Below are 15,389 nucleotides of genomic sequence, written 5' to 3'. Positions count from 1 at the left end.
AGCCTTGCTAACCCCGTCGAGGGTGTAACCCCTCCCCATCCAGAAAGTTTCCAGAAAAGCAACAAACACGTGTGACGATGATTCGAAGGATATGATTCCCAGAATTCTGCCAGCGCACAATACTCCGTACACCACGAACTAGACATGTCTCTCTACCCAGTATCCGTAATCTCGGCCATGTATCGCGGCATCGCCGGTTCGTGGAAGCCGCGGATCAAATGCTTTCCCACTTTTTTCCCCCTTCTTTTGGAATGCAGAATGTCGAATGCAGAAATGACAAAAGGCAGAAAGGGAAAGAGGTGAGAGTTAAGAGACAAGGAATAAAACGAAACGTCTGAGATTGGAAAGTTTCAAGTGAGACGTTCCGCAATCTCTTCAAAAGAACTCGAGAAGAGAGAGACTGTTTACCTGCAACCCGCCATCTCCATCACCGTCGACCCATCTTCGACCTTTTTGCCTGAATAATACCCTTTTCTTTCTTCCTTCAGCGCCTTACCTTGTCTCGCCCTGCCCTCGACAAACAGGCCCTCTCGTTTCTTCTCTGAGATACCAAGACTCATCTAATCTTTTAAACTTTTTTGACCCCTTCACTTCCAAGTTCCCGCTCCTCTCCGGCTCGTCGCCCCTTCACACATGTCCATCCGGCTCTGCAACTCCCTCTTACCCGGCCGATGATGCCGGAGAATTATCAATATCGAAATGGGGCGTTCACGTCAGAATCACATAGTTCGTCCGTAGTTTTCCATGGCCAGCCCATCCATAGACCGTAATCGGCGAGAAGTTTACCAAGATCTGCCCCGGCAATACGGAAAAGCAAAACGAGTTCGACCGTTACACGTAGTTCGCTGGGCTGGGATGCATGCATAAGAACTTTTCAATTTCCAGCCCAACCCTGTGATCCACTCCCTCCCCGAAAAAGAGGTTCTCTTTCTCCCTTTTAGCCCTGGCCCTGGCCCTTACGCAAGGCACGGGACGATCCCCCCTTCGGGCTCCGGGGGCCATCTTGCTGGTTGCTACCCTGTGTTGCAAACTATCGGATGACACGCCGGCCGTACCGAGGTCGGTCGAGTTCTAGATTTGAACCTGCGTGGGGGGAACTTCCGAATGGTACGGGACGAAGAAGATGAGTGTCCATACTTCGAAACAGGATCACCAGAGTCGTGAGGTCATCTATCGATGAGTTAATTTGAGGTCTTGATCTCTAATGGACTGATGCTGACGGCTCTGATGGTAGGCTTTGCCAAAGAAGAGTTGGGCCCGGGAAGGCATCTATCTACGCGGTGGAAAGATTACAGATTCCGCATTGAGCTTTCCTACAGCCTATAGACTCTGTCATCCTTCCACCGCGTCGCATCTGGCATTGAGTTGCAATCTTCCTATCCTTGACGTGACTCATATCGTCTTCACTCATCGATTTGAGGTCTCTTATTGGATACGGGCAGAAGGAGTGAGTCGGGCGCCAATGAAGGGCCAGAAAGACTGGTAACTGAAGGACTGAAGCTGCGATGAATAATTCTATATATCTACTCATGAATGCCAGCGTCTGGACACAGCAGGCTAGTGCTACACTGACTACGTTTTCGACTCCTTATGGACGATGTCCCGAATGACCATTTCCCTGCTCATCGTTTCACTTGGGTGCTAGATACAACGGAATGGTACTCGTACGTACATGAACAGTTTTTTCCCCAATCATCAGAAGAGAGCCGTCGGCAAGTTTACGCGTCACCCATTTTCGGGGGTATAGGTTCTCTTCATATCACTCCTCGACCACAGCTGATTGTTTTGCCTTGCAGTCTAGGCTGCCAGGGTCGTTAGAGGAAACCATTTCAGACATTACTTTAAGGTAATTGGAGCCTGACTGGACGCGGTCTCAATCGGATTACTGTCAGTTCGAACGATTCAGTGTAGCGTTCGGCTCTGAAGGTTGCCTCTGTCTTGGCATTTTGACGTCTGCCAATGCCAAGCAGCCATTTCCCTCCCACTACGACTGGCCAGTCATCCATATATGTAAATTTACACCACGACTAGAAGTGATATCGCAAGTATCACATAGTGTCTGGGCGCACGTAATGGTATCACGTACCCCAGATATCTACCGGGCGTAGGGCTGACAAGATCGGCAAGATCTGCTCCGCCCGGGGCGAAAAACGTCTCCTCGAGAGCCTCCTCTATCTAGATCTCGAAATCTTTAGGTCTCTAAATAAGAGATTAAAGGCAAAATTGCACATGATGATTCCACGGGCTACAACACATCTCCAGGTCTTTTCTTGTACTCTATCTCAACTTCATCATAATCAATAGAAACCATCTGTCCAGAATGAAACTCCCCATCGTAGGCCTTTTATTCTCACGCGGTTCTGCGCCCTTCAGCTATTGGAACGACCGCGCTCAAACATTCAGAGCATCGCCGCCCACGGTCTTCGATAACCAATCCATCGAGATTCTCCAACAGGCAATAGCAGAGCCCAACGCCACGCGTCAAATATCGTTCCGCCCCTTTGAGGTCTTCTCAGGCAACGCTCGGCTGCTCGGACAAGACAAATGGACATGGCGTACGATTCTAATTCCCTGTTCCCGACACTGGAAAGTACTTGTGTAGACTTACATCTCACCACCAGGCGTAAACATATCCGACTTCAGTCTTCCCAACCTCGCCCAAGACACCACAGAGGCAAACCTAGGCCGAAACATCACCGAACCGCACTACATCGCCACCTCATACTCCCTATCCTGGCCCCTCGGAGGAAATCTTTCATCCGGCGGTCTCCGCGGCTCTGATTCTCCCTTTTGCGTAACGTCTCTAGACGTCGAGTTCTCTCCCAACGTCACCAACCTCTGGACCGAGGAGAATGGCAACAGCACGGACTGCGAACCCGTCCTAGGCGAAGCATGCCTCGAAGCCCTCCACGCCTCCGATAAATCCCTCACCCGAGATAGCTGCGACGGAAGAATGCCCTTGTGGAAGACTATCCCGGAGTGTAATACCACGTTCGGGTATGGTGCCGTGATTTATGGAGCTAGGACGAGTAACCTCAACCCCAACGTAACGAGTAATTCCACCCCAACGACGGGGGAGAGCACGTCGCCGGTCACAAGTGGGAGTGAGATTATGGGGTTCGGGAGCGGGTTGGTTGATGGCGGGGATGCGAGGCAGGCGTATTTGAATGCTTCGAACCGCGTGCAGATTCTGATTTTCAATACGTGGGTTGGGGAGGAGCGGTTTAATATCAAGTTGGCGAGACCGAATATCCATTGTATGAGGGTAAATTCGACTCGGGCTGCAACGAGCAGCGCATTTGGCTCGGTTTCTTCGAGTTGTGGGCTCTTGTTGGTTGCTGCTACAGTGAGCATGTCCATTTTGCTAGTTTAGCTTGGAGAGACATGAGAATTCGGGAGTTTACTTGGAAGACGAGTGAATCAATAATTATCTAATTTGAGTGCTCAAAATACCACACGGTGTTTCCGCTCCTCCACTAATCTTCTCCGAGGTTACCTTACGTTCGATGTTGAGACTCAGGCGGAAGAGGTGCCGTAAGAGAAAGACTGAAGCAATAGTAAGAAAGGAGCAAGATTGAACGAGGAGAAATTCAACATCGCACTGCATGGAAAGCTTTGCATTCCTAACCAGTATCCACGATGTACATCTACCGCGAAACCAAGATCCGAAAAGGCAAAAGAGTTCACCCCCCCGGTGGCGAACGGGGGCTACATCTCTGGCGCACATGCTGGGATTTTTCGTAGACTCGAACTCGGGACCTCTAAGCCTTCGCCGATTAGGCTGTTCGTGGACTTCAACCACTCCACCACCCAGCCAGTTTTGACCTGACCTCCCAAAGGGAGGCGCCTGCTGGCTGGTGACAGGAATGGGACTGAGGGGGGCCATATACCCTTCCCGTACATTCAGATGGAAGGTAGGTGGGCAGGTACCTCGAGGGCCTTCCTTCCTTCCCCTGATTCATCAATCTCGTCTAGAGAAAACGGGATCTCGTACATGAAGTTGGGGTAAGAGAGGGTACCTACTAGGTAGGACGCGGTGGCTCATACATGGATACGCGGTGAAGCTTACACATCAAATTCGTAGCGAATAATCGCGACCTACTTAAGAAGAGTTATTCGTGCCACTATGAGGATGCGAATCTCATACACATCCAGACCATATGCTTCCCCCCCGGGACCATCCGCATCCTCCAAGCCGACAGGTCCTCCGGCCCGGCGCCGCAACCTCCGGACTGTCGTCCCCCAAAGTTCGTCCCGGGCCGCACGAAACTCCCCGCCAAGGAAACATTCCTCGCCGCCTATCTTACCTACCAGCCTACTTGACCTTAGTAGAAAGGACCATTCTGCCTCGCTCGGACTACCTTGAACTAAAATTGGCAAGTAATACAGCCAAGGAACCCTCATCGTTCCACACAAACCATTGTAACCCCGGGTTTTCGAGAACCTCAGCCTCACTGCACAAACACGACCCGAGACCGAAACCGAACGAGACTCACCTGTTGGCAGTCGCAGCTACAGCCACTCTACCCTCCCCCCCTTTTCTACGGCTCCGAGGTGAGATGCAAATCGCCTATGGAGAATCAAGCAAATCTAAGGTCATTATAATCGAATAGTTTCGTTAGGGGAAATCGGTAGGGAAGAGGAAACTGATTTCACTCGCCAACTACCTCGTACGCAAGCAAGGTAACATTGGTTAAGTCTCAAGCTTCCTGTAGTAACCTCAAGTTAGGAAATAAACCAAGTGTTAGAAAGCAATAGAGCATCAAAGAAGACGTTGATGAATAATTATATATGCTAAACGCCAAACATTGGCTGTATGAGCCATGTCAACCTGCCCTCAGATGAGACAATGACATGAACGCTTGAAATCCAGCCCCTCATCAGAGCCATTCTCATTCCATGGACCTGTATGGGGAAGAAGGAGAATATGAGTGACCTCCCTATCAAACAAAGGAGCCTCCCATCCAATGGAGGAAATTAGACTACCATTTGTCCAGAACGCCTGTTGTGGCTTTCCCCCATTCTCTTCCTTCTTTCGTGAGCCTTTTCTTTCCTGTTCCGTATAGATCAAACATCCTGTTGTCGGTTGATGCCGTACAAGTACACAGAGTTGTACCTCGTCGTCGTCTCTTCATCCTCTGTTCATGGTCGTCGTTGCGGTCGACACAGGAACCCAGCCCGGACCGCTCGTGTTACATCAAGTTGTTGTATTGGGTCATGCCTTGCCGCCTACATGACGGAGCACTCGCCCTCTTGTTGCTTGCCGATCTTGCTGCGAGAAATACGCTCGCGCTGCCGGGGTCCGTTCTTGCCGGCGCGCTTAAGGTCTTCGAGCCGTTCACGTGCCTTGGGGAAGTCTTGGGCTGTAAAATGGATCAGCATACATCGCAAACATACAAGCAATTGCAACTTACCAGCTGCTCTCCAGTACCATCGCTTTGCATCCTCCATGTTGGCTGGCACACCAATGCCCACCTCGGTAAAGTAACCCATCGCGTACTCAGCCTTGGCCAGACCGGCCGTGGCAGCCTTGCGCGCCCACAGGTAAGCCTCGGTATCGCTCTGCTGCAAGACATTATCGGTGCCAGTAAGGTACCATCCACTGAGTGACAGCTCAGACTGGTGCTCGCCTTGCTGAGCTGCGCGGGAGTACCACATAATGGACTGGCGGGGGTCAACGGGGCAGCCCATCAGACCATACTCGAAGGCGCAACCGAGACGATATTGTGAAAATTTGTAGCCGAGGTCAGCCGCCTCTCGGAACAACTGGAAGGCATAAGCTTCGTCCTTGATAATGGCATCATTGGGGGCTGCAGATTCGTAGAGCAGACCCAATTCATGCAATGCGTGAGGATTCTCCGCGTCAGCTCTTTCCGCAGCTCTCTTGAGCCACCCTACAGCTTCACGAGGGTTCTTTGGCTGGCCAAGAAGCCCCTTGAGCAAGATCATGCCAACCTTGTACATGGCTGGCGTATCGCCGAGCGTGGCAGCTCTCTTATACCATTGGATCGCCTTGAGGGGATCCTTTCTTGTGCCGCCACCTTCTTCGTGGCCAATCTCACAGCAGACTGCCGTCCTGTACGCCGCAGCCGCATGTCCGAGCTTAGCAGCCGACTGGTACAATGTGAAAGCCTCCTTGTTATCAGGCTCAAGTCCAAACAAGCCACGGCCTAGGCAGTCGGCATAGAAGAACATTGCCTCAGAGTTTTGCGCGCTCGACAGCTTCTTGAGGATCTTGTTTGCGTCGGCAAGATATCTCTCCCGGGCACGGGTCTTCATCTTCGGATCGGCAAGATTCGGGGCCAGAACATCGGCCGCCTCCACCAGTCGCTTCGCCAGTCTCATGGCAGTCTCTTGATCATTCGGTGTTGACTTGACAACCTGGCGTAGACGCTCTAGCTCTTCCTGGGTAACGGGTGTTGTTTCTTGAAGCGAAGCCTTGCTAGGTTGCTGAGGGAGCATTTGCTGCTGAGGCGGAGGTGCGCCGCCAGGACCGGCAGGAGGTGTCGGCACGTTTACGCCAGGAGCGCCGGCGTAGTTGCGAACAGGCGCGGGCTTGTCATTCATGTTGACCATGGAATTCGGCATGTGGCCAGGTCGGACGGGGGCCGGATGAGATGGCAGAGAATCGGGGCCTCGATTAGGAGAAGGGCCCTGGGGCAAGCCAGGACGCCCCATCTGCGGGTTCTGTGGTTGGTCCCAGCCGTTGGGTTGGTTATACACGTCCTGGTAGCCGTTGCCCATTGGCGGCATCGGAGGAGCGTCGCCGGCCATCTCAAACACAGCCTGCTGCGACTGTCGGAGATCTGGCTGCGATTTGGTCCGACTCATCTCCGGAACGCGCTTAGCGCCCGGCTGCGTGTGCTCGGCAATGCCTGGGCGCATGTGCTGTTCGAAAGAACCACGAGGAGCATGCGATGGTGCCCCATTGTAGTCGGGAGCATCGTGATGCCCATGACTGTGGGCGCTTTGATTACTCATGCGAGAAGGTTGGTAATAGGCGTCGTAGACGTCGCCGAACGACGCCCTAGTGTCTCGGTATCCGTCCTGATCGCCTCCGAACTCTCCATGTCCCCCATACCCTGCATTCTGAGGCGGAGGCAGTTGCTGCTGCTGTTGTTGCGGCGGCGGAGGCATCGGGTTTGGGGGATACATGCGCTGCGGTGGCGGCCGATTTCCTTGCGCTGTTGAAGGCCGAGGAGGAACACCACCACGTGGCGGTCCCCCTGGGCCACCATATGTGTCCTGGCGTGGCGGAGGCCCGCGCCTTTGCGCTTGGTCGTTGACCGGCATGGTCATGCTTCTAGAAGGTGGACCGAAGTCGTCCCTCGGAGGGCCTTGCTGGCCGTAGCCATCTCCTCGGAAGTCTTGTCCGTAACCTGGCTCAGGACCACGCCGCGGGTCAGAGTAGCCACGGGGTGGCGGCGCTCTGCCATTCGGAGGTCCACCAGGAGGCCGCTGCTGGACAGGTTGGGATGAGATGTCGATTCCGGCCATCTTGTTCAGAATCGCATTTTCAGCATCTAGGTCCGTCTTACGGCCTTGTCCTGGAAATGACGGGAAAGCGCCACCACTGAATCCCTGGGCGCCAGGAGGACTGATCGGCGCGTGTTCTCGAGGACGGTTTGCTAGGAATGGTTAGCATACAAGGGCACGAATGGCACGCATGCAACTCACCAGCTGGATCTGAATTGGCCGATCGCTCATACGGAGCGGGACGGCCACCCCGGCCCATGGGGAAACCTCCTCGGCCTGGGGGACCGCCACCGCCACGAGGCGGGTATCCGCCGCGAGTGCCATCTGCGGTCGGAGGACGTGCAATAGGACCACCTCTTCCCGTTTGAGGCGGTCGCCCTCCTCTTGGCGGGCCATTGGGCCCTGGGCCGCCACCATAGTAATCCTGCGGCGGGTAGCCTTGATTCGGCGGCGGACCTCTGCCGTAGTTGGGGTCCTGGTATTGACCGCCATAGTTTTGGTCGTAGCCGCCGTCATCATAGTAGTCGTAGCCATATCCGTCCTGCTGGTAGTTGTCATACTGCTGAGGAGGACCCCGCTGCGCGGGCGCTGGGCCGGGGCCGGGTCCAGGACGAGGCGCGGGAGGGCCACCGCCATAAGGACGCTGACCCGGATATCCTGCCATCGTCTGCTATGCCACCACTTCTCGTGTCGGAATCGTGTCGTGGACTTTTCGATTTCAGTGGCGCAATGTGCGGGTTTCGGTCGAGTGTGTTTTTGGGGTGTATGTTGGGGTAAAAAGATGGGTGGTTCGAGGTCGGAAAAGTGTTGGTTTCGGTAACAGCTCCTAGGCGGCCCGGGATCGCATAAGGTTACCGTAAAGGAGAAAATTAGATGTAGCTCCACAGCTTTGTGGAATTGGACAGACTACAACAGGCGCATAGCTGACGTTGACGAGAAGGCCAAGGGTTGGCGGGGGGTTGTTGTGGTCTTGTAGGCTGGGATTCCGCACGTTTCGGCTCAATGTTGATCGACAGTTTCGGCGGGCCAGGCTATGCGCGAGAGCGGACGATTCGAGTTGGTATCCGGGACGAGAGAATAGTCCACTGCAATTTCGAGGGGTTCGGTGCGCGCAGGACGGAGTGAGCCGAATTTCAAGGGGAGTAGTAACCGATGGAGAGAGAGAGGGACAAAGGGAAAAGGAGAGAATAAGAAATGAAGTTGAGCCGCGCGTTGGGCAATGCCGGGTAGTAGGTTCAATAGAGCAGCCGTTAAGGGGAGATCGCAGGTGTTTCCAGAACACGGCGTCTATTGGTGGCAGTTGACGGAGTGCAGCAGTGGGGATGCAAATAGAAGTTGATGTTGGAGGGGTGGATGAAGTTGGGCCGAGCTCTCTCTTGTGTGGGCAGTTTGTGTATTATTATGGCCGTGCCGTTCAAGGTAGAGCAACTCAGGTTGCTTAAGGAGAGGGAGTTGAGTGGGAGGAGGGTACGGATATTCGTAAAGGGTATGGGTAAGAGATAGAGAGCGAGGAAGAGGTCTAGCTCATGCACGCGTCCACAAGTCCACACACCGAAGGAACGTGTGTGCGGTGCGGTAGGTATTCGTACGGGTGTGTGGATTGGGACTGGGACACGGGAGGGAATTTGCTGGTGGAAGAGAAGAAGAGCAAAGCACCTCAGGAGACGCTGTCGGATGCGGTGCAACGCGCAGATGAATTAAGACAAGACGGAAGACTGGGGGAAGAAGGATTTTGACTGGACTGGGCAGGATGCGTGGACGGGATTGGGTTGATGGACGAGCGCCCGGGGGGAACAGGTACCTCAATTCGCGCATGTAAGGCACGGGGCTAAAGGTACCTTTCCTTTTCGCAGAGAGATGGATTGTGGAGGGTGGAAAGCATTGGAGCATCGGGGAGGTGGTGTCTCGCTTTCCCAGGGTCCCCGGTTACGGGGCGTTCCTGCGGCGGTTGTCATGGAAGGCAAGTGCTCCCATGGACATGTACCTTTTGTACCTTTCTTCTGCCTCTCGTTCGCACCACCTCACATTACAATCAAGTCCGTGGAATACAACTGCATGGTGTCTACCTGTCTACATTACTTGAACTCATGAAATGAGTTGGATTGTCTTAGCAGCGTTGGCAACATACACACTAAGATACGGCAATTCAGGACTGCTGTCTGCGTCTTGTTTGTTGCAGAAAAAGGAACAAATTAAGGTCCCTGAGCAACAGCGACAAAATGACGACAGCGTGTTTGAGAAGGCGCGTGTCGGGGCCGTGTCCTTCCGTCTGTCCATGTCGCTTCTGCTTCCCTATCATACCTTTCTTCAAGGTACCTGATCTCACATTAAGGTACCGAACAAGTGATGATATGCCACCCGGACGTACTCTGTAATCGATATCCCTGGTATCAACGCGTTGCTCAAAGTCTGTAGATGGTAGAAGCGACAGCTATCGAACGGCGTCGATGATTGTCGTTTTCTGTCATCACTGTCCTCATGGTCACAAGGATCCGTACCTTTTGGCCTGTCAAGATGGTTTCAATACCAGAGACGAAGCTCATCCACTCAATACGACGCTACTTCGGTACTTGCGCTACTAAGGCAAGTAATAAAGTGCCTCACTAAGGCAAGGTACGGAAGCAGCGTTCGCACTGCCGCTGCTAGCTTAAGGTTACTCTTACGGAGAACTTTGAGTGACTTTGCAGAGGGGGGAAGGGGCTACAGCCTATCAGTACTGTACTGTATGTACTTCAGAACTTCAGGCGCATTGAATGAAGCGAGATCCAACAGAAGCACCGCCTTCAATTTGCGCCAGCCTGCTCGTTACATTTACAACAACATTAATCTTTTCATCTGGGTCTTATACTCTTATTTCTCTGGGGCCTTCCGTGACCCGCCCATCAGCTTACAGACCGGATAGATTACATACTGCAGCTTGAGAGAGAGGATATCCCGGATCAGTTGGGCAACCATGCCTGAACCGCCGCCGGCCCCACGACAATTTGCATATCTCTCGCTTTTCTACCCTCTCGCCCTCAGCGAAGTATACCATTCCCCTGGACAGCCGCAGCACGAAGCCCTCACAGGAAAGGTTCATCCGAGCGCTGCAACGAGGGTCTTCCCAGCGTCGCGGCGTGGAACTGAGGTCATGGCCACGGTAAGGTACCACACCTCACTGGCATGACTGGGCTCATTCGTAGGTACCTACCGTTAGGTACTCCGAGTGGATGGGTCCATTGACTCCATGCTTCCCAGCCTTTGCATTCCACAACCCATTTCCCCTCCACACTCATTCATTCACTTTGCGAATAGAAAAGAAAAAGACGTCAGTCCAGCAACCATCAATGGAATGTCACAGTTGTCTTCAACGAATGATTTGCAACTACCATGCCGTTTCCGTCTTCGTCGTCACGAGGCAGATAGGATCAGAGACATTCCAACCTCAATTAGGTGCCTCTATGGCAACACCCCCAAAAAGCTTCATCTGACAACCTCTTCCTTTTTGATCTTTCCAGTACGGAAACCTATCCTATCAGCCACCGCAAGCGATGCAATCTTGTGCCCTAAGAAAAACGACGCTGATCAGGCATGTCGCCTGCTCTCACTTGACTGCCTGACCCGGGTCGCGCAATGTGCCTTATTAAGAAGCAGGGATCAATCACAAACCCCCTAAGACCCGTTGAATGAGCATTGCTGCAATGCATTCTGGCTCCGCGTCTCTCTCTCGGTACACACGACAAGAGCGCTGTATCAGAAACTCCCCAGTGGCAAACCTCATTGGCCTGGCGCCCCTTTTGAGTCTGCTGTTCCCATGGAGTCTGCCTTATGGGGATCCAGTATTATCACCCTTCAGCAGTCAGCCGTGAGCATCAGGGGCCCGGCTGTTACTCGGCTCCTGCTCACCTCTTCTCAAAACAAGAAGCAATTTATCAGGAGAGTAGGAGAACAACCCTATCCCCAAGTATCGAGAACCAAAAAAGCAAGGGTGCGGAAACAGTCCAGGCTCCTGTTGAACCCCGTTTTCCGGTGTGTCTGGTGCTCTGGTGCACCGACAGGACCCTCAGCGAGACGAGGGGCAATTAGGTTCGTAAAGTCTCTGTGCGCCGAGCCTGTCCGCGACATTTCGTCTCATCTCTCTCGCTTCCCGTCGACTCCCGTCCTGTTGCCCGGAGCGCGGGTGCTGGTATACCGTACTGAACTGGTGCCGGTGAACGGTTGTGGGATTCAGTGACAGCAATGCCTGTTTATGCAACCACCCCGAGGCAGCGCAGCTAGTCCCTACTTTTCGTTGCGGCATTCCTTCTTACTTAGGAATGCATCATCTAGCGGGAAAGTCACTTAGCAAGAACTCAAGAGCAATGACCAGATGTCCTGGTGACGAAGTCTCTGCAGGCTTGCTATTCGTCGACGGTAATATCAGCCTCTCTGGTCACGCTCAGGAGGCCTCTACCCTATCGTATTGCTTTACGACGTTCGCCTTCGTCGCCTCCACTTCTCGACCACATCCAGTGTGGAAACAACCAAGGTCGAATAGGAAGGCCGTTCGGCCCGGTCAACGTACGGCCAAGCGGCCAAGCATGCGGTGAGGTGGGTTAGGCATTTCGTCAGCTTCCGTCCCGTTCGGAGTAAAGCGTTTTCTTTCCCGTCTCGAAGGAAGGGCTGAGCGGCCAAGACCGGCGTTTCCATGTGAGGTGGGGTTGATGGCTTGAATCCTCAACGGTCAAATCACGATGCATAGGAAGCCCTCAGACGCGTGGAAGACACTACGCCCCTGGAGGCGGAGACCTTTTGATGTCTTTTCGCCACAACGACAGAGAGTAGACAAATCGTGACTGACATCGAAGGGCGGCTGCGCCGTCGTCGCCAGTTACTACTGAAGGCTTGGCCGGCACATGGGCTTCTGATGCACCGTAGGTGGCCTCCCTTTCTGGGGGATATCCCGCCGTAACTCACGAGGGTTGGTGCTCGATTTCGTCCTGTCATTGGGGAGGGGAGCACGGGAAGCGTTTTCTTGCGTTCCTGCATGTCGATCTGGAGCGTTGCTTGTCTCCAAATGGGTTGTGGCATCATCCAACCACAAACGTTTTGTTCGATGTTGGTGACAGTGAGCACAGCCCCCTCGGACATGTGGTCTTCCGCCTGCGCCACGAGGTTGCAGAGATGTGCTGGGAAGATGAGAACTGGTCTGTGGGTTTTGACGATCATGGGAAGTTGATGGTGTAGGGCGCCACACTTTCGAACGGACTTGAGCCCGAGTCTTGTTCGCATTGGTGCGTGAACTTCCAGTCTAAGAATATGCGGATGAAAGCTGATGTCCCACGGGAAGCGTTAGCCACACCATCTCGAGAGAGCGCATGGACCACTGTAAGTCATCGAGTCCAAGCTTACCTAAGGGTGCACGAGATGGCAGCTTCCCACCGCCTTCCAAATTGGGTCTCTGCTGGTAGATCTCCAATCAAGCGCGTCAGGTTCGTCATCGATTGTGAGAGGGCTGCCTCTGTGTCGCAAAGCCCCAAACTCAAGCCTCCATTGCCGGAGCTTCGCCAAATCGTCACAGCCCACCTGCTATCGCACCGCATCGCACAAACTCAATCACCATGGCGACAAAGAAGGCTACGAATTGGAAGTTGTGGGGAAAGATGCTGCTTGGGTACGTTGAGACTCTTCAAGGTCTGCAGGGAATGGCGAACTGACAGATGGGCACAGTGGTGGGATCTTTTGCGTGGGCGGTCCGGCCTTCACCATGTGGGTGTCGCCGACGGAAGAGGAGCTCTTCAAGAGATACAACCCCGAGCTACAGGCCAGGAGTCTTGCGAACCGCGAAAAGACGCAGGAGGAGTTTGACCAGTTTGTTACGAAGCTGAAGGAATACTCCAAGTCGAACAAGCCGAGTACGCCAGTCATATCGTGGAATTATGGTTCAGCATGGAGCTAACACAGTCAACAGTCTGGACGGTGCGAGACGAAGATATTGAGAGACAAAAGCAGGCACGCGTGAATGAACAGAGGAGGAGAGAGGCAGATCTCAAGGCACAGCAAGCGGCGATGCGCAAGGAGTCGGGAATGTCGGATGACTTGGACTGATATCCCGCCGCTCTACGACGGACTGTACTATATCAACGTGGTCTCGGAGGGTCTGGGATTATGCCATGTTTGGCTGTATAACAACGAAAGATACCATGCTGACCTCTGAGGGTTGCTTTCAGGCGTTTGAGGGCTCAAAGATATTTGGATGAAATTGACAGACTACGCGGCAGTAGTGTTGCGTTCTTGGCATGGCCGGATTGATATCGGCCTATTGATGGAGATATGATAGCATGCATCGTGCCAGGAGACATTGATTGTCAGTGACGCAGAGAATCAACCTGGTTCAACACCGCTCGAGAAGGCAAGCCGAAAAGCTCATCACTCAGCTGGCCCCACCTCATTCGGTGAACTTTCGGTGAGGTCCAGAAAAGGAACGTACCTCGGCACAATACTATTTCCGCAAGCGAAGGGAATTCTTGGCACGCACAAAACCTCCATCATTGCATCACCCTTATCATGCAAAGTTGGCAGAGTCGGCTTCAGCCTTGTGGTAGATAATTCAACGTGTGACAAACAATAGACGAATCACGGTGAGTAGTTTGCCCACCTCAGTGAAATTTACTTCCCTCGGGCGCTGCACACACGGGTCGGGAAGGGGAAGGAAAGAGGGCGGGGTGGGAATATGCGTGTGGTCGTAGCTCCCGTCCTCGCCTGAGGGGGGTCGGCCGGCCGCTGCCCGCCCGGGTTTTTCCCACCTCCATACCACACATTTTTGCTAATTGCCCTGAGGACGACCGCACAGCACCAGCTTGCTTCCCTTTCCCCCACCCGCAAAACCACCACGCCAAACCGTCACTCTCCCTCCCCAAACTCGTCAATTTTCGAGCCAATCTGCCCACCATGTCGGACGTCCAGGAACGCCTCAAGAAGCTCGGCGCCTCCGCGCGTATCGGTATGTCTCCGTCAATGTCGTTTGTCTCTATGCTGTCGTAATGCTGTCGGTTTTGAAATTGGTAGCTAATATACGCGATGCGCAGGGTATGTGTGAACCTCCGAAAATTGACCCCTCATTTTTTCCCTACACCCTTTCCCTCACCGAGAACACCGCGAAATATCCAGAAAAAAAGACAAAATTGCCTACAAACACAACTCTCGAACCCGCTCATTCGCGAAATGTTTACAAAGAGGAGATGATGACTAACGTATCGATGCTTCGCCCGACGATAGCGGCAAGGGCACTCCCCGCCGCAAGATGAAGCGTGCGCCCGCGCGCTCCGCCGCCGACGACAAGAAGCTCCAGGCTGCCCTGAAGAAGCTCAACGTCCAGCCCATCCAGGCCATTGAGGAGGTCAACATGTTCAAGTCTGACGGCAACGTCATCCACTTTGCTGCTCCCAAGGGTAAATGACCACCAAGCTACCACCATCACCGTTCACGTCCTCTTTTCCGATGCACCTCTGTTCCTCCACCAGAGGATAGCTCTTCTACCCTCCCATTCCTCTCTCATCGCACGAAGAAGTACCTAGACGTATACTAAAGATGAAACTCTTCCAGTCCACGCTGCCGTCCCCGCCAACACCTTCGCCATCTACGGCAACGGTGAGGACAAGGAGCTCACCGAGCTCGTCCCCGGCATCCTCAACCAGCTCGGCCCCGACTCCCTCGCCTCGCTCCGCAAGCTCGCCGAGAGCTACCAGAACATGCAGAAGGAGGGCAAGGACGGCGAGGAGGACGACATCCCCGACCTGGTCGAGGGTGAGAACTTTGAGAGCAAGGTCGAGTAAGCGGCGAAATACTTCACAACAGAAGATGAAAGATTTGCCGAAAAAAGATCAATAAATGAAAAAAAAGCTCCCAAACCAAACGGTGCCACCCCTCTGCGACTACCTTTATACTTTTTGTCA

At 53.6% G+C, this 15,389-nt stretch overlaps 4 protein-coding genes across 4 annotated transcripts; 3 read left to right on the top strand and 1 right to left on the bottom strand.

Annotated features, from left to right (window-relative positions):
* Window positions 1-2,320: 2,320 nt before the first annotated feature.
* Window positions 2,321-4,323, top strand: CPAR01_14926 (uncharacterized protein; the record flags this gene model as incomplete). The annotated part of the gene is made up of 3 exons (XM_060499176.1): window positions 2,321-2,555; window positions 2,622-3,257; window positions 4,085-4,323. 3 exons carry the CDS (start codon window positions 2,321-2,323, stop codon window positions 4,321-4,323), a joined length of 1,110 nt encoding a protein of 369 aa, XP_060342101.1.
* Window positions 4,324-5,229: 906 nt separating this feature from the next.
* Window positions 5,230-8,140, bottom strand: CPAR01_14925 (SKT5; the record flags this gene model as incomplete). Its single annotated transcript, XM_060499175.1, has 3 exons — window positions 5,230-5,363; window positions 5,415-7,628; window positions 7,678-8,140. The coding sequence occupies 3 exons, from the start codon at window positions 8,138-8,140 to the stop codon at window positions 5,230-5,232; spliced, it is 2,811 nt and encodes a 936-aa protein (XP_060342100.1).
* Window positions 8,141-13,055: 4,915 nt separating this feature from the next.
* Window positions 13,056-13,542, top strand: CPAR01_14924 (assembly factor cbp-4; the record flags this gene model as incomplete). The annotated part of the gene is made up of 3 exons (XM_060499174.1): window positions 13,056-13,108; window positions 13,165-13,349; window positions 13,406-13,542. 3 exons carry the CDS (start codon window positions 13,056-13,058, stop codon window positions 13,540-13,542), a joined length of 375 nt encoding a protein of 124 aa, XP_060342099.1.
* Window positions 13,543-14,385: 843 nt separating this feature from the next.
* On the top strand, window positions 14,386-15,269 carry CPAR01_14923 (nascent polypeptide-associated complex subunit beta; the record flags this gene model as incomplete). The annotated part of the gene is made up of 4 exons (XM_060499173.1): window positions 14,386-14,437; window positions 14,523-14,529; window positions 14,713-14,885; window positions 15,040-15,269. 4 exons carry the CDS (start codon window positions 14,386-14,388, stop codon window positions 15,267-15,269), a joined length of 462 nt encoding a protein of 153 aa, XP_060342098.1.
* Between the last annotated feature and the right edge of the window lie 120 nt (window positions 15,270-15,389).

The sequence above is a fragment of the Colletotrichum paranaense genome, assembly GCF_030867605.1.
Source record: "Colletotrichum paranaense strain IMI 384185 chromosome Unknown Scaffold_17.1, whole genome shotgun sequence".
NCBI lineage: Eukaryota > Fungi > Ascomycota > Sordariomycetes > Glomerellales > Glomerellaceae > Colletotrichum > Colletotrichum paranaense.
Note: the sequence above shows the minus strand (reverse complement) of the source record. Positions and strands in the feature narration are given on the sequence as shown.